Genomic DNA, 14,550 nt, shown 5'->3' with positions numbered 1-14,550 from the left:
TAGAAAGCCATTTGTCTCTGTGATACCAACTCTAAATGTTTTCCCCAGTATATTACCTTATGTAATTTCGTATCGTGGCATTTTCTTGCTACCCAAGAATGAATACCTAATGTTTCATGTAGTTGGATTCACTAATAGTCTCTTTGAAGTCTCTGGTAGTGTGTTTTGGTTTCTTTTGGTAACCACATTTTGAAAAGTCTTCCCTATGTTAGGATTATAAATTTTTTCCCTATGGTTTATTACAGCTTTTACTACATTTTTCCAGATAGTTTTGATTATCATTTCTTCTTTCCAGGTTATTTTGGCTGTTCTTATTGATTTTCCATTATTAACTTGAAAATCAGCTTTATTGTTTCTGCTCATTTCATACTGGCATACATCTTATTTACTGTGTTGTCTTTTTATTGCTATTGTAAATACAGCCTTTTATTCCACTATATGTTCCATTTGCTACTGGATACAGATGAACATTACTCATATCAGTACTTCACTGTGTAGCTCTTTCCCTAATTTTTTACTGTCTGTGATAGTTTTTAGTAGATTAAGTTTTCCAGTTTTTTCTGTTTAATTCCTTTAATTGAGGTAATGAAATACAGCCTTACATTATTCAGTATACAGTGTTTGATATTTGTATATATCAAGAAATGATCACCACAGTAAGTCTAGTTAATGTCTGATACCGTATGTACTTACAGAATTTTATTCCCCTTGTGATGAGAACTTTTAAGATCTACTGTCTTACAACTTCCGAGTGTGTTCTACAGTGTTGGTAACTATCGTGGGCCAGTCTCGGGGCTGTAGAGTCGGACATGACAGCACACACAGGTTGTGCACTAGTTGCCGTAGTATATGCCGCCTCCTCGGGACTTGTTCTGTAGCTAGGAGTTTGCACCTTTGACTGTGTCCACTCATTGTACCCACCCCGGCCTCTGACAACCACCAATCTGTTCTCTGTCAGCTTTTTTTTTTTTTAAGATTCTGTATAAGAATGAGATCGTATTGTATTTATCTTCCTCTGGCTTCTTTTACTTAGCGTAATGGCCTCAAGATCCATCCATGTTGTTGCAAATGGCAAGATTTCATTCTTTTTTTTTATGGCTGAATGATTATTATGTATGCCCCAGTGTTTTCCAGTTCTTATTTGCTAATAGTGATTTTTCTTCCCTCTTTTAATGACTAGGTTTTGATGGTACTTTATTTGACTACTTTAATGGTTATGAAGATTTAAAAAATAAGAAAGTTAGATTTGTTGGACAAGCAAAACAGAGGATACAAGAAGATTACCTTCGAATTTTAAGGTATTTCAGGTAAGGCTTTTTATAAATTACAATAATCCAGTTTTGAATTATTATTATGACCAAAGTGCAATTCTTTCTCGTCACGTGAAACGCACAGCAGCTTAGTGCACAGGGCTGCCGTCTCACATCTGTCTCCAAGAGACAGGACAGTGGCTTTGAGACACCTCATCTTTGCATTCTCCAAATCATTGGTTCGTCCTTTCTGTGGTGATCTTTTATATGATGCAGTTGTAAGTCTTTTATTTTCTGCATCAGTTGTTCATCACACGGGTATTTGAGTGCTTATCACTGTCCTGGGTGCTTTGAACCTGGAGTAACGAGTGGCAGTGTGCCTTAATGTGGCTTACAGTGCTAGGTGTTCATGGGAAATGTGTTAGATGAATCTGGAAGGTATGTAATGCACCCGGATGGTTTTGTGGGTAGCAGTCTTCAATGCTGAACCATAACACTGAAACTATTGTAACTGGCTAATTTGTATCTATTAATAGTTAATTTTTTACAGCTTGGGATCATGCTTAGAATATTCTTTGACAGATTTTACATTTTGTCAATGACTGCTATTCCTTTAGACTTCAGTGGTTGCAAACAGTCTCTCTACAAATAACAGGACACAGACTAAGGTACAGACAGTCGTTTAATTAGATCACTATAGAAATGCATTGTGAAGAAATAAGCGGTAAAAGCAGGTATACTCTAATGCTTCCAATAGAGTCCATGAAATACACTCCCATATCTGCAGTGAGATGTGTTTCACGTGACAGTCTTAATTGAAAGCATTAATGTGTACAGACAGGCAGCCTTTGAGGAAGCAAGACTACTCTGTGACGGTATCTTGGACCTGATTTAGTGCCTGCCTAAGACTGCTCTGGTTTATGCGTCCACTGTCAGTACCAGTCAATAGAGCTTTATTGAAGGCCACTCAAATTCACACTTTTTGGAGCTCAGGTTTTCTGAGCTGAGAAAAAAGACACGGTAGATGGGCAGATGATCTCTAAGGTCCTTCCTAGACCTCACCAGCAGCATCAGGAAGATGAAGAGCGCAGCTTTCTGGTGAAAGGCCAGCACAAAGGCAGTGCTTTTGGACACGTTTGCTTTGTAGGTTTTACGGGAAAATTGTTGACATGCCTGGTGACCACGATCCTGAGACTTTGGAAGCAATTGCAGAAAATGCAAAAGGCTTGGCAGGAATATCAGGAGAGAGGATCTGGGTGGAACTGAAAAAGATACTTACCGGTAACCACGTGAACCATCTGATTCATCTCATCTATGAACTCGATGTGGCTCCTTACATAGGTGAGTCCAACTTGTACAATGTTTGCATTTTTGGCAATGAAACATATCTCATTTAAAATTTCATAAGGAAAAAAAGTTAATTCCAAAAGGAAAAATGGACTTCTTTAAAATATGGTAGCCTCTGAGCCAGGAGTGGCCAGGAGTTTTCCCAGGCAGGGGACAGCGCAAGGGCAGCATGTGAGGGTGGACAAGGGGCCTCCAGAGTCGGTCCTTCGGGCTTTGAGCAGCTTCACCACGTTATCAGCTTTGTAACTTGGGTTATTTCCTGACTGCAAATCTAAAAAGGGATATGAAAATAAAAGCAGCTGTCTAATGGAAGAGCTGAGCGCTTCAGGGAGTTAACACATGTAGAGCATGGAGAAGGTGGGCCTTACACAGACAGTTCAGTAGGGTTAGACTTACTGTTCAGAGCGACAGTGGTGGTTTGAGATGTGGGAGGGGAGAGCAACAGTGGGCAGTGGTTCACCTGTAAGACGGACAGCAGACGGGACCAGCAGTGGATCCTAGTACCAGGACATTTCTGTGTATGAGAACACGGTGTGCTTAAGATAGGAGCTTTGAAAATGCTTCTGTCCCTACAGGATTGCCTGCTAACACAAGTTTAGAAGAATTTAACAAAGTCAGTAAAAATGTGGAAGGTTTTTCACCAAAGCCAATGACTCTCTTGACTTCGCTGTTCAAAGTACAGGATGATGTCACGAAATTGGATCTGAGGTTGAAGATTTCGAAAGAAGAGAAGAATCTTGGTTTATTTATTGTTAAAAATAGGAAAGATTTAATTAAGGCAGTAGATAGTTCAGAACCACTGAAACCCTATCAAGACTTCATCATAGATGTAAGTATTTTCACAGCTTGGTCAGAGTATAGATATCTCCACTAACTGCAACCAATGCATTAATACTAGGACCCACAGTGTATTATGTGAATTTCTTTTATTTTAAATGAAAATTTGCACATTGCATTTATTTAAATGTCAGCATAAGCTCACTGCAAGTGTGGTGATGTTTGGTTTTGGCCCTCAGTCTAGAGAGGCGGATGCGACGGCGCGTGTGTGTGAGCTTCTCAAGTACCAAGGCGAGCACGGTCTTCTGAAGCAGCTGCAGCAGTGGTCCATTCCCCCGTTTCCTGTAAGTGGCCATGACATCAGGAAAGTGGGCGTTTCTTCCGGAAAAGAAATTGGGGTGCTCTTACAGCAGTTGCGAGAACAGTGGAAGAAAAGTGGTTACCAGCTGGAAAAAGATGAACTACTGAGTTACATAAAGAAGACCTACAGTTGATGGGAGTGGACTACGAAAAGCAGAAGGTTTTGGTGAGACTCGTTTCCTTTCCCCTCCCTCTGAGTGAGATCTAAGAGACTCGAATATATAGCAGAAGGAAAGCCAGCTTAGGGGGTCTCTTCAGAAGAATGAAGGTCTTATTTTATGAAGACTATATTTCAGGCACTAAAGTCAAGTCTACTTCCTCTTAATCTGATTTGTTATCACTGAAGCTTGTAATTCTCTTGGAATAGTTCCCACTGAGAAAAGTAGTTAGTGCCTCTTAATCTGTCTAGGCTTTTTTAAAGTGGATTTTTGGTTGGTTTTATTGCATATGACAGAGCTGAGATTGTTCCTAAGAAGTGCTAAGTGTCTTGAAAAACAAGTTTCTTTGTATTTGCAATTGAAATAACTGGGTTAATTTAGTACAACGATGGTCTATGGTGTCAGTTTTTTTCTGAATTCTAGAATAAACTTGTGTTTGAATACAGCTGACAAACTTGCATAAAATATAACATATACAGCGTGAAGACTAGATGTGTCCCACGTGGCTGCCGTTGCTATACCCAGGACACGTTTGCAGGGAGCTGTAGTTTAGGATATAGCTGATAGTTTTCTCTGTCAAAATGAAATTTCCCTAACTTCCTGGAAAGCTGAGAAAGCTTAGCTTACCATTCTTGCGCCCACTATCTTGATAAACATTTCCTTTGATATTGGAAGATTAATGTGGCACTGATGTTATATATCAGGTGCCATGTATACTTAGTGACGGCACTCCTGTCGCTTTAAAGTAAAGAAAGGTTATGGCCCACATATTTGCTCTTTAAATATTTGAGCCTCTGTGCTTTCAGTAGGTTAAGAGGTGAACAGCACAAAGTATTGTTTATTTCAGCTGCTGTACTGACATTTTATAACTAACTTTCCTTTCTGTGTAGCCAGTCAGAGCATCTTTGTGCGCTTCAGGCAAATAGCACTTTTGGACTTGATAACACAAAAAAGCGCATTTCTGTTAAAACCCAGATAAGAGGAAGTGTGACAAACACTCAGTGTAACGGGGGCTTATGCTGCAAGAAAGGGAGCCTCAGAAACACCTGCACACAGGTCAGTAATTGAATGCTTATAAGTAACGCTTAAGATATTTAAGTACTAGTTAAGATATGTATTGGTCGCAACATTTTACAATTCCTACTATTCTATATGGGACGAACGCAGATTGAGCTATTAGAGGTCTGGTTTTGTCAGGTTAGAAGACCTCCGATTAGTATTATATGCATATTTTATATACCAGAATATTTTATTTGCAAGAGTCAGTAAACAGTACAGAACATTCTGAGCTTACACTCTTCCAGGGGCAACTGTAAAAGCAGTGTTTCCTTACTACAGCTGGGTTGGATGTAGAGATGTGCCGTGCTACCGAAAAAAACACTCTGTGGATCCCTTTAGAGGAGGTTTTGGTTCAGTGTAAGACTTCATGAACAAATAGTAAAGTCATAAAAACCCAAGGTTGTTAGTTGTAAAAAGGTAAAGAAAAGTTAGGCATATTTTAAAGAATCAACAGCATTCTTAAGTTGGTTTTCGTTTACTCTCTTTACATAAATATGCAACATGATACTCAATTTAGGTTTCTAGTCTAGGCAGTCAAAAGCATTGTATTTTTGGAAAAATAAAATACTGGTAAATTAAAATGTAAGAAACTTTAACAGTCCATTTTTGGTCACATACATTGTACCTAATTAGCTGAACTTTTCCCAGTGAATTATGTAAAGCAGTGGAGGAGTATCAAAATGACACCAATGTGAAAGGATCCAATAAACCCCTTGAATGTGTAAGCAAAGAGGTAGGTGGCAAGTCTGTCTGTCTAGAACTTTACCTTAAAAATTATTTCTTACACCTAAAGTATCCGCATCCGAGTAGATATTTTACATCATTTAAACAAACATGTTTAGCTTTGCTTTTATAGTTTACTTACAGAGTTTCTCACTTTACATTGAACAAAATAGCCTATGAAATACATCATTGCCTCTAGCCTGTAGGAAGGAGAACGTGTTTTAGCATCTGTGCTCCACAGTAGTCTGAGTTCAGATTCAACTTTGAAACAAAATAACCAAACACTGAGCAAATACACGAGATATTGCTATTCACTAACAAACATGTTAAGAAGACTTTTATTTTGGGGCTCAAACTGCATATTATAACTCTTTATTTTCAAAATTTACAAATCAGTATCTCAGAAACTAAAGAAAAGGAACAAAGCCCTTTTACCATGTACACATTTCCTTGCCTCTTTCAAAAAGGAACAGTACTAGAGCTTGGCACCCTACCTTCTGGAACGTCTGCCCTTTGGAGCACTGATGCAAACACGCCATTCTGTTCTGTGTATCAGGATCAAATAAATGATGAACTGCGTTAATTACAGCGACTGATAGGAATTTCAGATTTGTTTTGTGCAGAAAACATGCTCACCAGTTTCACAGATGTCTTCATGTCCTCTCAGTGATAACACTACCAGGCATAGCAAGAGTCCACAGGATAACAGCACCAAGCTCCTAAAGTAGGTATTCCTGCAAACCAAGTATTCTAGACTGCTTCTCATCCTCTTCAATAGAACATCTTAGTTTAAATCTTGAAATCCTGTTGTTTGACTAAGAAACTGCAACCTTCCATGTAATGTTGCTTTTACTTAGGTATGCATCAAAAGCAGTAATTTCCAAAGCAGGTCTTGTGTTAGAATACCAATGTGTTAAGTAACCTTATCCCTACTGTATTTGTTTATAAGCAGAGTATTACTTTGTCAGGGCTTATGTCATCTTCTGTATCTGGGATGGTGGGCAACAGAGCAGATCGAGTCAAACCCCAGAATTTTTGAGGTGACATGTCTTTTTTGGTGGCTGTAAATTTCCATCCAATATGGCTGGCACAGATCCTGCACTGGGCAATAGTCCAGGCATACCTACGAGATTAAAGAAAGGTAAATCAGCTCAGGAAATGCATCTCTGTATCCCACCCTATCAGAAACCTGTTAGATCTTTTAGTAGCCAAGTTCTAAGGATGGGGAAGAGAAAACTCAAAGCTTTGATTTATACAGTTCCCTGAAACAGACCTCACAAAAAAGATTTTCTAATTTGTATCAAGTCATCATGGTAATGCATCAGTCTTTATAAAGTTACTTGATTGTGCTCTTAAGCCATGCTTAAATTTTTTCTCCAATGCCAAGGAAGAAGGAAAAAGAATATCTAATTAATACAGATTTCTTTATACAATTGCTGGCTGCCAGGAACACATTGTAAGTTGTAGCAGCATTTTCTTAGTTGTTTTACATTGCAGTCAAGTTAGGAAATAGCAATAAGATTTAAGGACTCCTTTTCTAAAAGAAGAATGGTTTTGTGACATAATTTATCCAAAAATATAAGCCCTGGCATTAAAGGAAAAAAATCCCAAACAAGTCAGGATTCACCCAAACCATGTAATGAAACTTTTTCTCCAGAGATCCATATTTAGTATTTTTAGTAACCAGTTAATTCTACTTTTAGTCCTTCAGAATGCTATCACATAAGATTGGCCAGTCCAAGTGGTATGGTTCTAGGTCCAGAATAACAAATCTAGTCACTAAGCTCTGCTCGGCTTGCCTCTTTCAAAATAAAAAGGCTGAGCCAGCATTATTGGCTGAAGGGATCCCACAAGTTCTCAGGTAGTGTCGTAGGTCCCACAGTCATAATTTGAAGGTCAGTAGGTTAAGCCAAAAAAAGCAAAGCCTGCAAACTAGAAGAAAAGCTGGATTCTGCATGTTTTATGTGTATCACTGCTTGGGTAACAGTCGCTAATTTTATAAATTATAAAATACAGTGGACCCTTGAATCCACCTATGATTATAGTTGGTCCTTGTATCTGCAGTTCACTCTGCATCTAACAATTCAGCCAACAGAGAAGCACCAGTATGATAGCATTTTACTACTGAAGCACACCTGCACCTAAGTGGAAAGTGGAGGCCAGCAGTTCAACAGCATGCTGTTCAAGGGTCAACTCTAGTTTCACTGGATTATGGAACAGCTGATGTTTCATTTTCCTGTCAGCTCATTCTGAAGGGGTGTGGATCAGCCGTATAGCTGAGTTAAGGACTGCAGCTCACCTGACCATACATTCAGTGAGACTGTGTAAGAGTAACTTTTTCTAGCCAGTCATGAAATGAACGTTTAAATAGCTATTTATTTCATTGCCTATCTCTGATGATAAATTCTAGCAACTCTCCCTAATACTCTTTTGAGCTTTACTGCTCAATTAACGCACGCACACAAACCCAAAAGGGGACGCCACTACATTACCCAGGAAACCAGCTGTGGTCTGTAGAAGGCCGGCCAATCAGGTTCAAGTTGCAAGCCTTATACACGGTAAGCGTCTCATGCACGTACCCGTGAGGGTTCACATAAGCTGCCATTGGCCCACATAAAGATAAACTAAAACAGAATCAGAAGAGTCAGTATGGGGGAAAAGATCCAACAAAGTTCACCAAGAAACGAGGTTAAAGAACTACAGTGCAGTTAAAACTAACAAGAGGCTGGCAGTCAGCCCAGTTTTATTTGGTTTATGTTCTCCCGTGTGGCTTCCCCTGTGGCTCAGCTGGTAAAGAACCCACCTGCAGTGCGGGAGACCTGGGCTCTATCCCTGGGTCGGGAAGATCCCCTGGAGAAGGGAAAGGCTACCCACTCCAGTATTCTGGCACGGAGAATCCCATGGACTGTATAGTCCATGGGGTCGCAGAGAGTCGGATATGTCTCAGTGACTTTCACTGGTTTTCATGATGACAAAAAGGAAAGTAGTACTAGGTGTTAAAATCTTCAAGATACACATTGTAATACACAGGGCGCTCAACTTGCCCAAAAAGGGCAAGTCCCATAAAAGGTTCCATGTGGTCATTCTTGGGCAGCTGAGTACTGTGCAAAAAGCAGTACTATGTATCACACAGCATCAGCACATGTCCAGAAGCACGTCCTGCAAAACTCTGGCCCTATGTGGTGAAGCTGAGATTTGAGTGAAGTAGTGCATAAAGCCGAGGCATTCCTGCTAGGTCCGTAAGTACTGAGAAAGATACAGTTGATAGGTTTTTAACAAGATTGGGGTGGTGGGGAGATTTTCCTTCACCAGGCTCACTCATTGCTGTGAATAATCCTGTCCACACCCACTGCTGTTCTGGTACCCAGTCAGGAGGCGTGTCTTACCTACCACTGAGGTGACTTCCCGGATCTCATTTGCTGAGCATTTGTAATTTAATGGAGGGAAATACACGGAGAACAGAAATACAGTCTTGCCTGTTGTTCTGTTAGGGCAGTTGGGAAAATGTACTCAGACGTGTACTAAAAATGTAATAAAGAGCTCACCTGAATATTTCATTTTTGGTGGTTATTTCTGTTTCTTGACATTGTTTACAGCAAAGTGACGTACACTAAAATATTTAAGAGAAAATTAGTGGGGGAAATGCTCCAAAGTGTTGATTCCTCTAACTGTAGTTTTAAAGACACAACAAGAAAGACACAAGCTGATATATTCACTAAATTAATGACCCTCTAGGACACAAAGAGGAATGCAAAACAACTTCTCTGTCTCACAGTCTCAAATGAAGTGTTTAAATAACCTTTTCAAATATTTTTAATGCAATTAAAATTAGTTCTCTTTCCATGACTACATGACTAGACACCCTACAGACAGCCTTGGTGGTCCCAACAGTGCAACGCCCCCCACCCCAGACGGACAGAACGTGAGCATCCAGACATTCGTTACTCACTTTATTCATAATGTCTAGTTCACAGCGAAGTCGCTGGATCGCACTACCAATTTTAAGGAGCTGAATTCGTAATACATCATCGATAGGAAGACAAGCAGCTACTCTGTAAGAAAAATCTGAGAGACAGGATAGGTTTTTCAAACTTTTAAACTTATGAAGCAGATACATATGACTTATGAATGCAATAACATCCTTTTCGAATAAACCCTTCCCAGAGGCCACACTAAACAGTTATAAACAAGACTAAAATGCATCAGCTCTCAAGTGTATATATATGTATCTTAAGGACGTAACTTATTTTCCCATACTTGTTTTTGTAAATGTCTTAAACATGAAATCAAACCCATGTTATCAGAAGTCACTTATTTACTAAGACACTAGAAAAATAGTTAAATTGTACCTAATTAAGTCTTGGAACTAAGGTGACCTTTAAAGGCACCCTGAAGACCAAGGAAAGGAGTCTTTACAACCCAGACAGTGTTTCTGGATGCCAGCCGTTTACTGCAACCCGAGCCTTTTATGTCTAAAATAGGAATGCTCAGAATTTAAGACCCTTGTTACAGTTAACTAAAGAAAATTTTTTTTTCTGTAATTCATGAAAACAAATGCTTTTTGGTTTCATTAAACAGAAAACAATTTTAGTAAAACATCACAGGAAGAAAGCTGATTTTTCATACCTATTGGATTTGAAGGAAGAGAATCTTCTTTGAGATTTTCATCCCATTCGCGTAGCTGTTTCTTGATTCTATCCATTAAGGTTTCCTTGTTTGAAACGAGCCATAGTAAGGTTCACACACTTTACACTTCACTGTCAGCTTTTCAACTCAGTAAATCTAACATATTAGTAGCAATGTAAGTAGTTACTACCTAGTAAAGATCCAGTATATACGTGTCTGTTTTCTTACACAGAAATGCTTGCAGCCCCTGCTTAGCCCAGCATGAGGCTGGCTTTCTGGCCTCTCTTCGTCCCCTCTCTAGGAAAAAGCTGCACTAGCAGCCGCTACCTACACACCTTACCTGGTGCCTGTTTACCACATCAGAGTGCTCACTATCTTTCTGCAGTGGATATAAAAAATACTCTGGTCTATTACGTACTTGTAATGCCTCTTAAGCTGCTGAAGAGCAGAGTGAACCATCATTTCCTTCGGTGCTGCCCATGTGCTAAGTGCCCACAACCTACCAGTTCAGTAAGCCCAGAGCTCCAGCTCTGCGGGCAGGCTGATTCCCAAGGGAAGCCTAAGACCCTCTGCTGCCTCCCAGGACAGTAACAGCACCTCTACCCCCATGTTATACTCAAGTTCTGCCCCAAACCACAGGAAAGTTAACAGAAATCAGGCTTTGAACACAGCCTGTGTCTGTGACCTACATTCTGTGAACTATCCCAACAGTCTCTTACTGAATTTTTCAAGCTGTCATGATGCCTAATATAAAAAATTTGAACTGGAAAAGCACTGTTGTATACATCAATTAGTACACTAAAAGCAGGAAATAAAAGTGGACATACTTGTTTACAAGAGAACTAAAACCCTGTTAGGGTTCTGTATTTTTCTAAATGTAACTCTAACCTGACAACAGAAGTTTAAATGCTTAACACACCCAAAGATGCCACAGCATCTTGTCCTGAAGTTACAAGCCACTATCCACTGACAGAAAACTAAAGGTCTATACGTTCGAAGTCAGGCCTGTCTGGCAGGATGATTCCTGCCTTTTCCCCTTAGATGAACGGCACTAGTTCCAAAAATAACATGGCACTTGTTTCATCTAATGACCCTTACGACATGGCTTCTCCGAGAAGCAAAACTTTCAATGTAAGTTACTTACAGCATCATATAAGGAATACAGCCAGCGAGGCCATGAAGTCAAATTTGCACAATGAAACTTTCTCTGAAAAGAAAACAGAAGTCACTTAAACACCATAGAATCAAGATGGTAGGGTACAAGGAACCACATTTAAAAACTGATCTTGGCCCACAAAGACCTTCTAATTTCAAAAAAGATGAAAAAGTCTGCAGAGAATCCCATAAGAGATGACTATATTTGACAAAGATGTTTTTACTTAATTCCTATAAAATTTCAGTAACTGATGGAAAGACTCAATAAGTAAGATATTAGTCCTCAGAGTATATATTCAATGTGACACCAATGAATTGGAATTCAGAAGCAATTTAAAGTTCATCTGAACAGATGTGTGAAAGCAACCAAGAAAATCTGGAAAGAGAAGTGTTACACAGAACATGGACGCTGCCAGGACGCACTGCAGCGGTGCTGTTAGAGCAACAGGTTGGAAACAGCCTAGCCAGCTATCAACAGCAGTTCGGTATGATATGCTTAAAGCAGAGAGGGTGCTATACCTGACCCAAAAAAGCACAATATAAAGAATGAGCACATCTTCTCCACATACAAAACAAAGCCTGCACATCTACGACCTGTTAATTTTGTACAGAAGCCGTTCACTGACAGGGTGACACGTGACACTGGGCGGGGAAGGGCACTGTGCCTGCAAAACCAGACGGCGGGTTAGAGTGACCGCGGGAGTCACTTGCTGTGTCAGGTCCTCACGCAGTCAGCAACGTGAACTATGAAAATAACATCCAAGTGATTGAAACACTACAGTTTTTGTTTCCTTCATTTATCAAATCCTACTTGCTTGTAAGAACTGGAATGGAATGGTGAGCTTTCTCTAGAACCTGAGGCTTGCAAGCTCATAATGCAAGATACACAACCACAAGCTTCCAGTGTGTGCTGGGAAACCGTTCCTCCACTGGAGAAGCCTCTGCCTACAGGACACACAGCCTACCACTGCAAGACGTCTCTCATCCGTAAATACCACTGCTCTGACCGCTGCTCTTACTACTACTCTGGAACAAGACAAAAGCAGACTCTAATGTTCCTGTGGATAAGGTAATAAGCAATAGTAACCACACAAATCTTGAAAAGAGGAAAGTACTGATGGGGTTAGGGGCCATATTTTTACTTACAAAATTACAAACAGTCAACAGTTACGTTATGTATCCTGGTGGGGCATAAACAGACAGACTGATTACAGAACAGAAGAAAAATAAAGTAAAAAACAGGAATCTGGTCTATAAGGCAGCACAGGTGTGCTGAGTGAACACAGCTACCTGGACAGGTGCTGGAGTCACACCAAGAGAACTACACACGGCTCAAAGCTCACATTCTGATGTCATTAAGAAGAAGTGAAGTCAAAAGGAAAAAACGGCACGTTTCTTTGATGAATGAAGATTCCTTCACACAGGGAGGTATTGCTAGCTATGATTCAGAATACAGAAGTATTAAAAAGAATTCAACTATATGACCACCAAAATACAGTTAAAAGACAAATATGACAAATGAAAGAATGTTTGAAACTAACTGCAGGTAAAGGGATAAGCTTCCTTTACACACAGATAAGTGTGTAAAGAACTAGCAATAAATAGTAGGGGGAAGACAATTCCAATTAAAGGAAATAAGACATGCTCTTATACACTAAATGTCACACGTCATTCACATTCAGAGAAATTCAAGGTAAACCCTCAACAAGCTCCTGTATTTCACTTAACCAGATCAGCAAAAATTAAGCTGGATACTGTGCAGCCTTACTGAAACACTGAGTACAGAGATGAACAATCTCAAGTAAGAAACTTTGAAAATACATGTCAACATTACAAATGCAGTTGCCCTGACATCCAGTAATCTCACTTCTCAAATACTGACCTATGTGAAAGGTCATCTGTGTACATAACTGAGTCTAGGTCCGTCATTAATACAGAGAATACTGTGCGGCTTTCAAAATAAGAAAGCTCTGAAAACCAGAGAGCGGAGAATCTCCTGCACTCTTAAAACAAGGTGCAGGACAGCATGGATCCTCCTCCGTAAGAAAAAGGAAAGAAGTGAGAATATCTATCTGTGTTTTCATAAAGAAACTCTGAAAGAAGGCTGAGGAGCTAACCTGTGAGCTCCTATTGTTTGTGGGTCCTGCCCTTGAGTTACGCTCAGTTCTTCCCTGCTCCGTATGAGAAGCAGGAGGTTATAAATTTAGCAGAGACCAGAAAGATGAGCTTCAGGCACTTTCTTATCTCGTTTCCACATTACTTTTTTGCACTTCATACTCTTTTCTCATTAACATGGAAGGGCTTTATAAATGAGCAAACAGTGTGGGCAAGAAGGGAGTATCCTTAGAAACATATACACTGTGTTCTAAGTAGGTTTAAACAACATTTTCCTCATTTTGAGAGAATTTCGCTATAGTAAACAGTGAAGAGAAAAAGACACCGTGAGAAGAAGGAATAAAGAACTAGAGTTTTAAAGATCGAATCACTGAATGAGAAAGGTTTCCAGATAGAAGTGGGTTTGGAAGAGCACTGCCTGATTATACTGACCTAACTTCTCAATCCTGAGGGACAGTGTTCCCTTGTCAGAATGGAAGATAACCGAAGCGTAAATACTTTTGTCATTTCAACTGTTTTGTTTTCAATGGCAAATGTTGAGAGGTTATGTACAGTTTCAAGGTCAACTGAATATACTTCTGGAAGACTCCACTCCACTCCACTCCCAGATCCTTTAAGTATCATTTTCTGGTGGAAAAGTGGGTGGCAACCTGATTAGAGTGAGTTATCTAAGAATCAACTAAGCTTCTCCCAGTTCTGGCCTCGTGAGCCGCTTCTCAGACACCAAGACGCACGAGGCCCTGCTGGGGCCGTGGCAGGCACAGCAGTCAGATTGAGTAACTCCGCAGAGGGCTGGCCCGAGCCCCAGGTCGGCCCGAAGACAAGCACTGTGACAAGTCAGCGTCCACTGCAGGTGCAGCAGGCCGGCCCCTGAGACGGGCCCAGGCCCCTGGAATCCCCCCCCAGCGCCTCCGCCAGCCCTTCCCTGCACTCCCCGCCCCATGCCGGCAGAACGGCTCCCAGTGGGCTCTCTAAAGCGA

General features: G+C 40.3%; 2 protein-coding genes across 7 annotated transcripts in view; one reads left to right on the top strand and one right to left on the bottom strand.

Moving 5' to 3' along the window:
* The window catches only part of TRNT1 (tRNA nucleotidyl transferase 1), a 26,015-nt gene extending 16,784 nt beyond the window's left edge, over positions 1 to 9,231 (top strand). For all 6 annotated transcript variants that reach the window (XM_069561828.1, XM_069561826.1, XM_069561824.1 and 3 more), the window contains exons 5-8: positions 1,181 to 1,307; positions 2,398 to 2,591; positions 3,173 to 3,426; positions 3,614 to 9,231. In XM_069561828.1, the coding sequence (XP_069417929.1) occupies positions 1,181 to 1,307; positions 2,398 to 2,591; positions 3,173 to 3,426; positions 3,614 to 3,868 (830 nt within the window). In that variant the 3' untranslated portion in view covers positions 3,869 to 9,231. The remainder of the gene's footprint in view (positions 1 to 1,180; positions 1,308 to 2,397; positions 2,592 to 3,172; positions 3,427 to 3,613) is intronic.
* Positions 5,789 to 14,550, bottom strand: part of CRBN (cereblon) — a 21,875-nt gene continuing 13,113 nt past the window's right edge. The window contains exons 6-11 of the mRNA XM_069561823.1: positions 11,445 to 11,507; positions 10,301 to 10,385; positions 9,624 to 9,739; positions 9,220 to 9,284; positions 8,167 to 8,298; positions 5,789 to 6,797 (exon numbers count right to left, since the gene is read on the bottom strand). Coding sequence (XP_069417924.1) covers positions 6,617 to 6,797; positions 8,167 to 8,298; positions 9,220 to 9,284; positions 9,624 to 9,739; positions 10,301 to 10,385; positions 11,445 to 11,507 — 642 coding nt within the window. The 3' untranslated portion in view covers positions 5,789 to 6,616. The remainder of the gene's footprint in view (positions 6,798 to 8,166; positions 8,299 to 9,219; positions 9,285 to 9,623; positions 9,740 to 10,300; positions 10,386 to 11,444; positions 11,508 to 14,550) is intronic.

The sequence above is a fragment of the Ovis canadensis genome, chromosome 19 (assembly GCF_042477335.2).
Source record: "Ovis canadensis isolate MfBH-ARS-UI-01 breed Bighorn chromosome 19, ARS-UI_OviCan_v2, whole genome shotgun sequence".
Classification (NCBI taxonomy): domain Eukaryota; kingdom Metazoa; phylum Chordata; class Mammalia; order Artiodactyla; family Bovidae; genus Ovis; species Ovis canadensis.
This window is presented reverse-complemented; position numbering and strand designations above follow the sequence as displayed.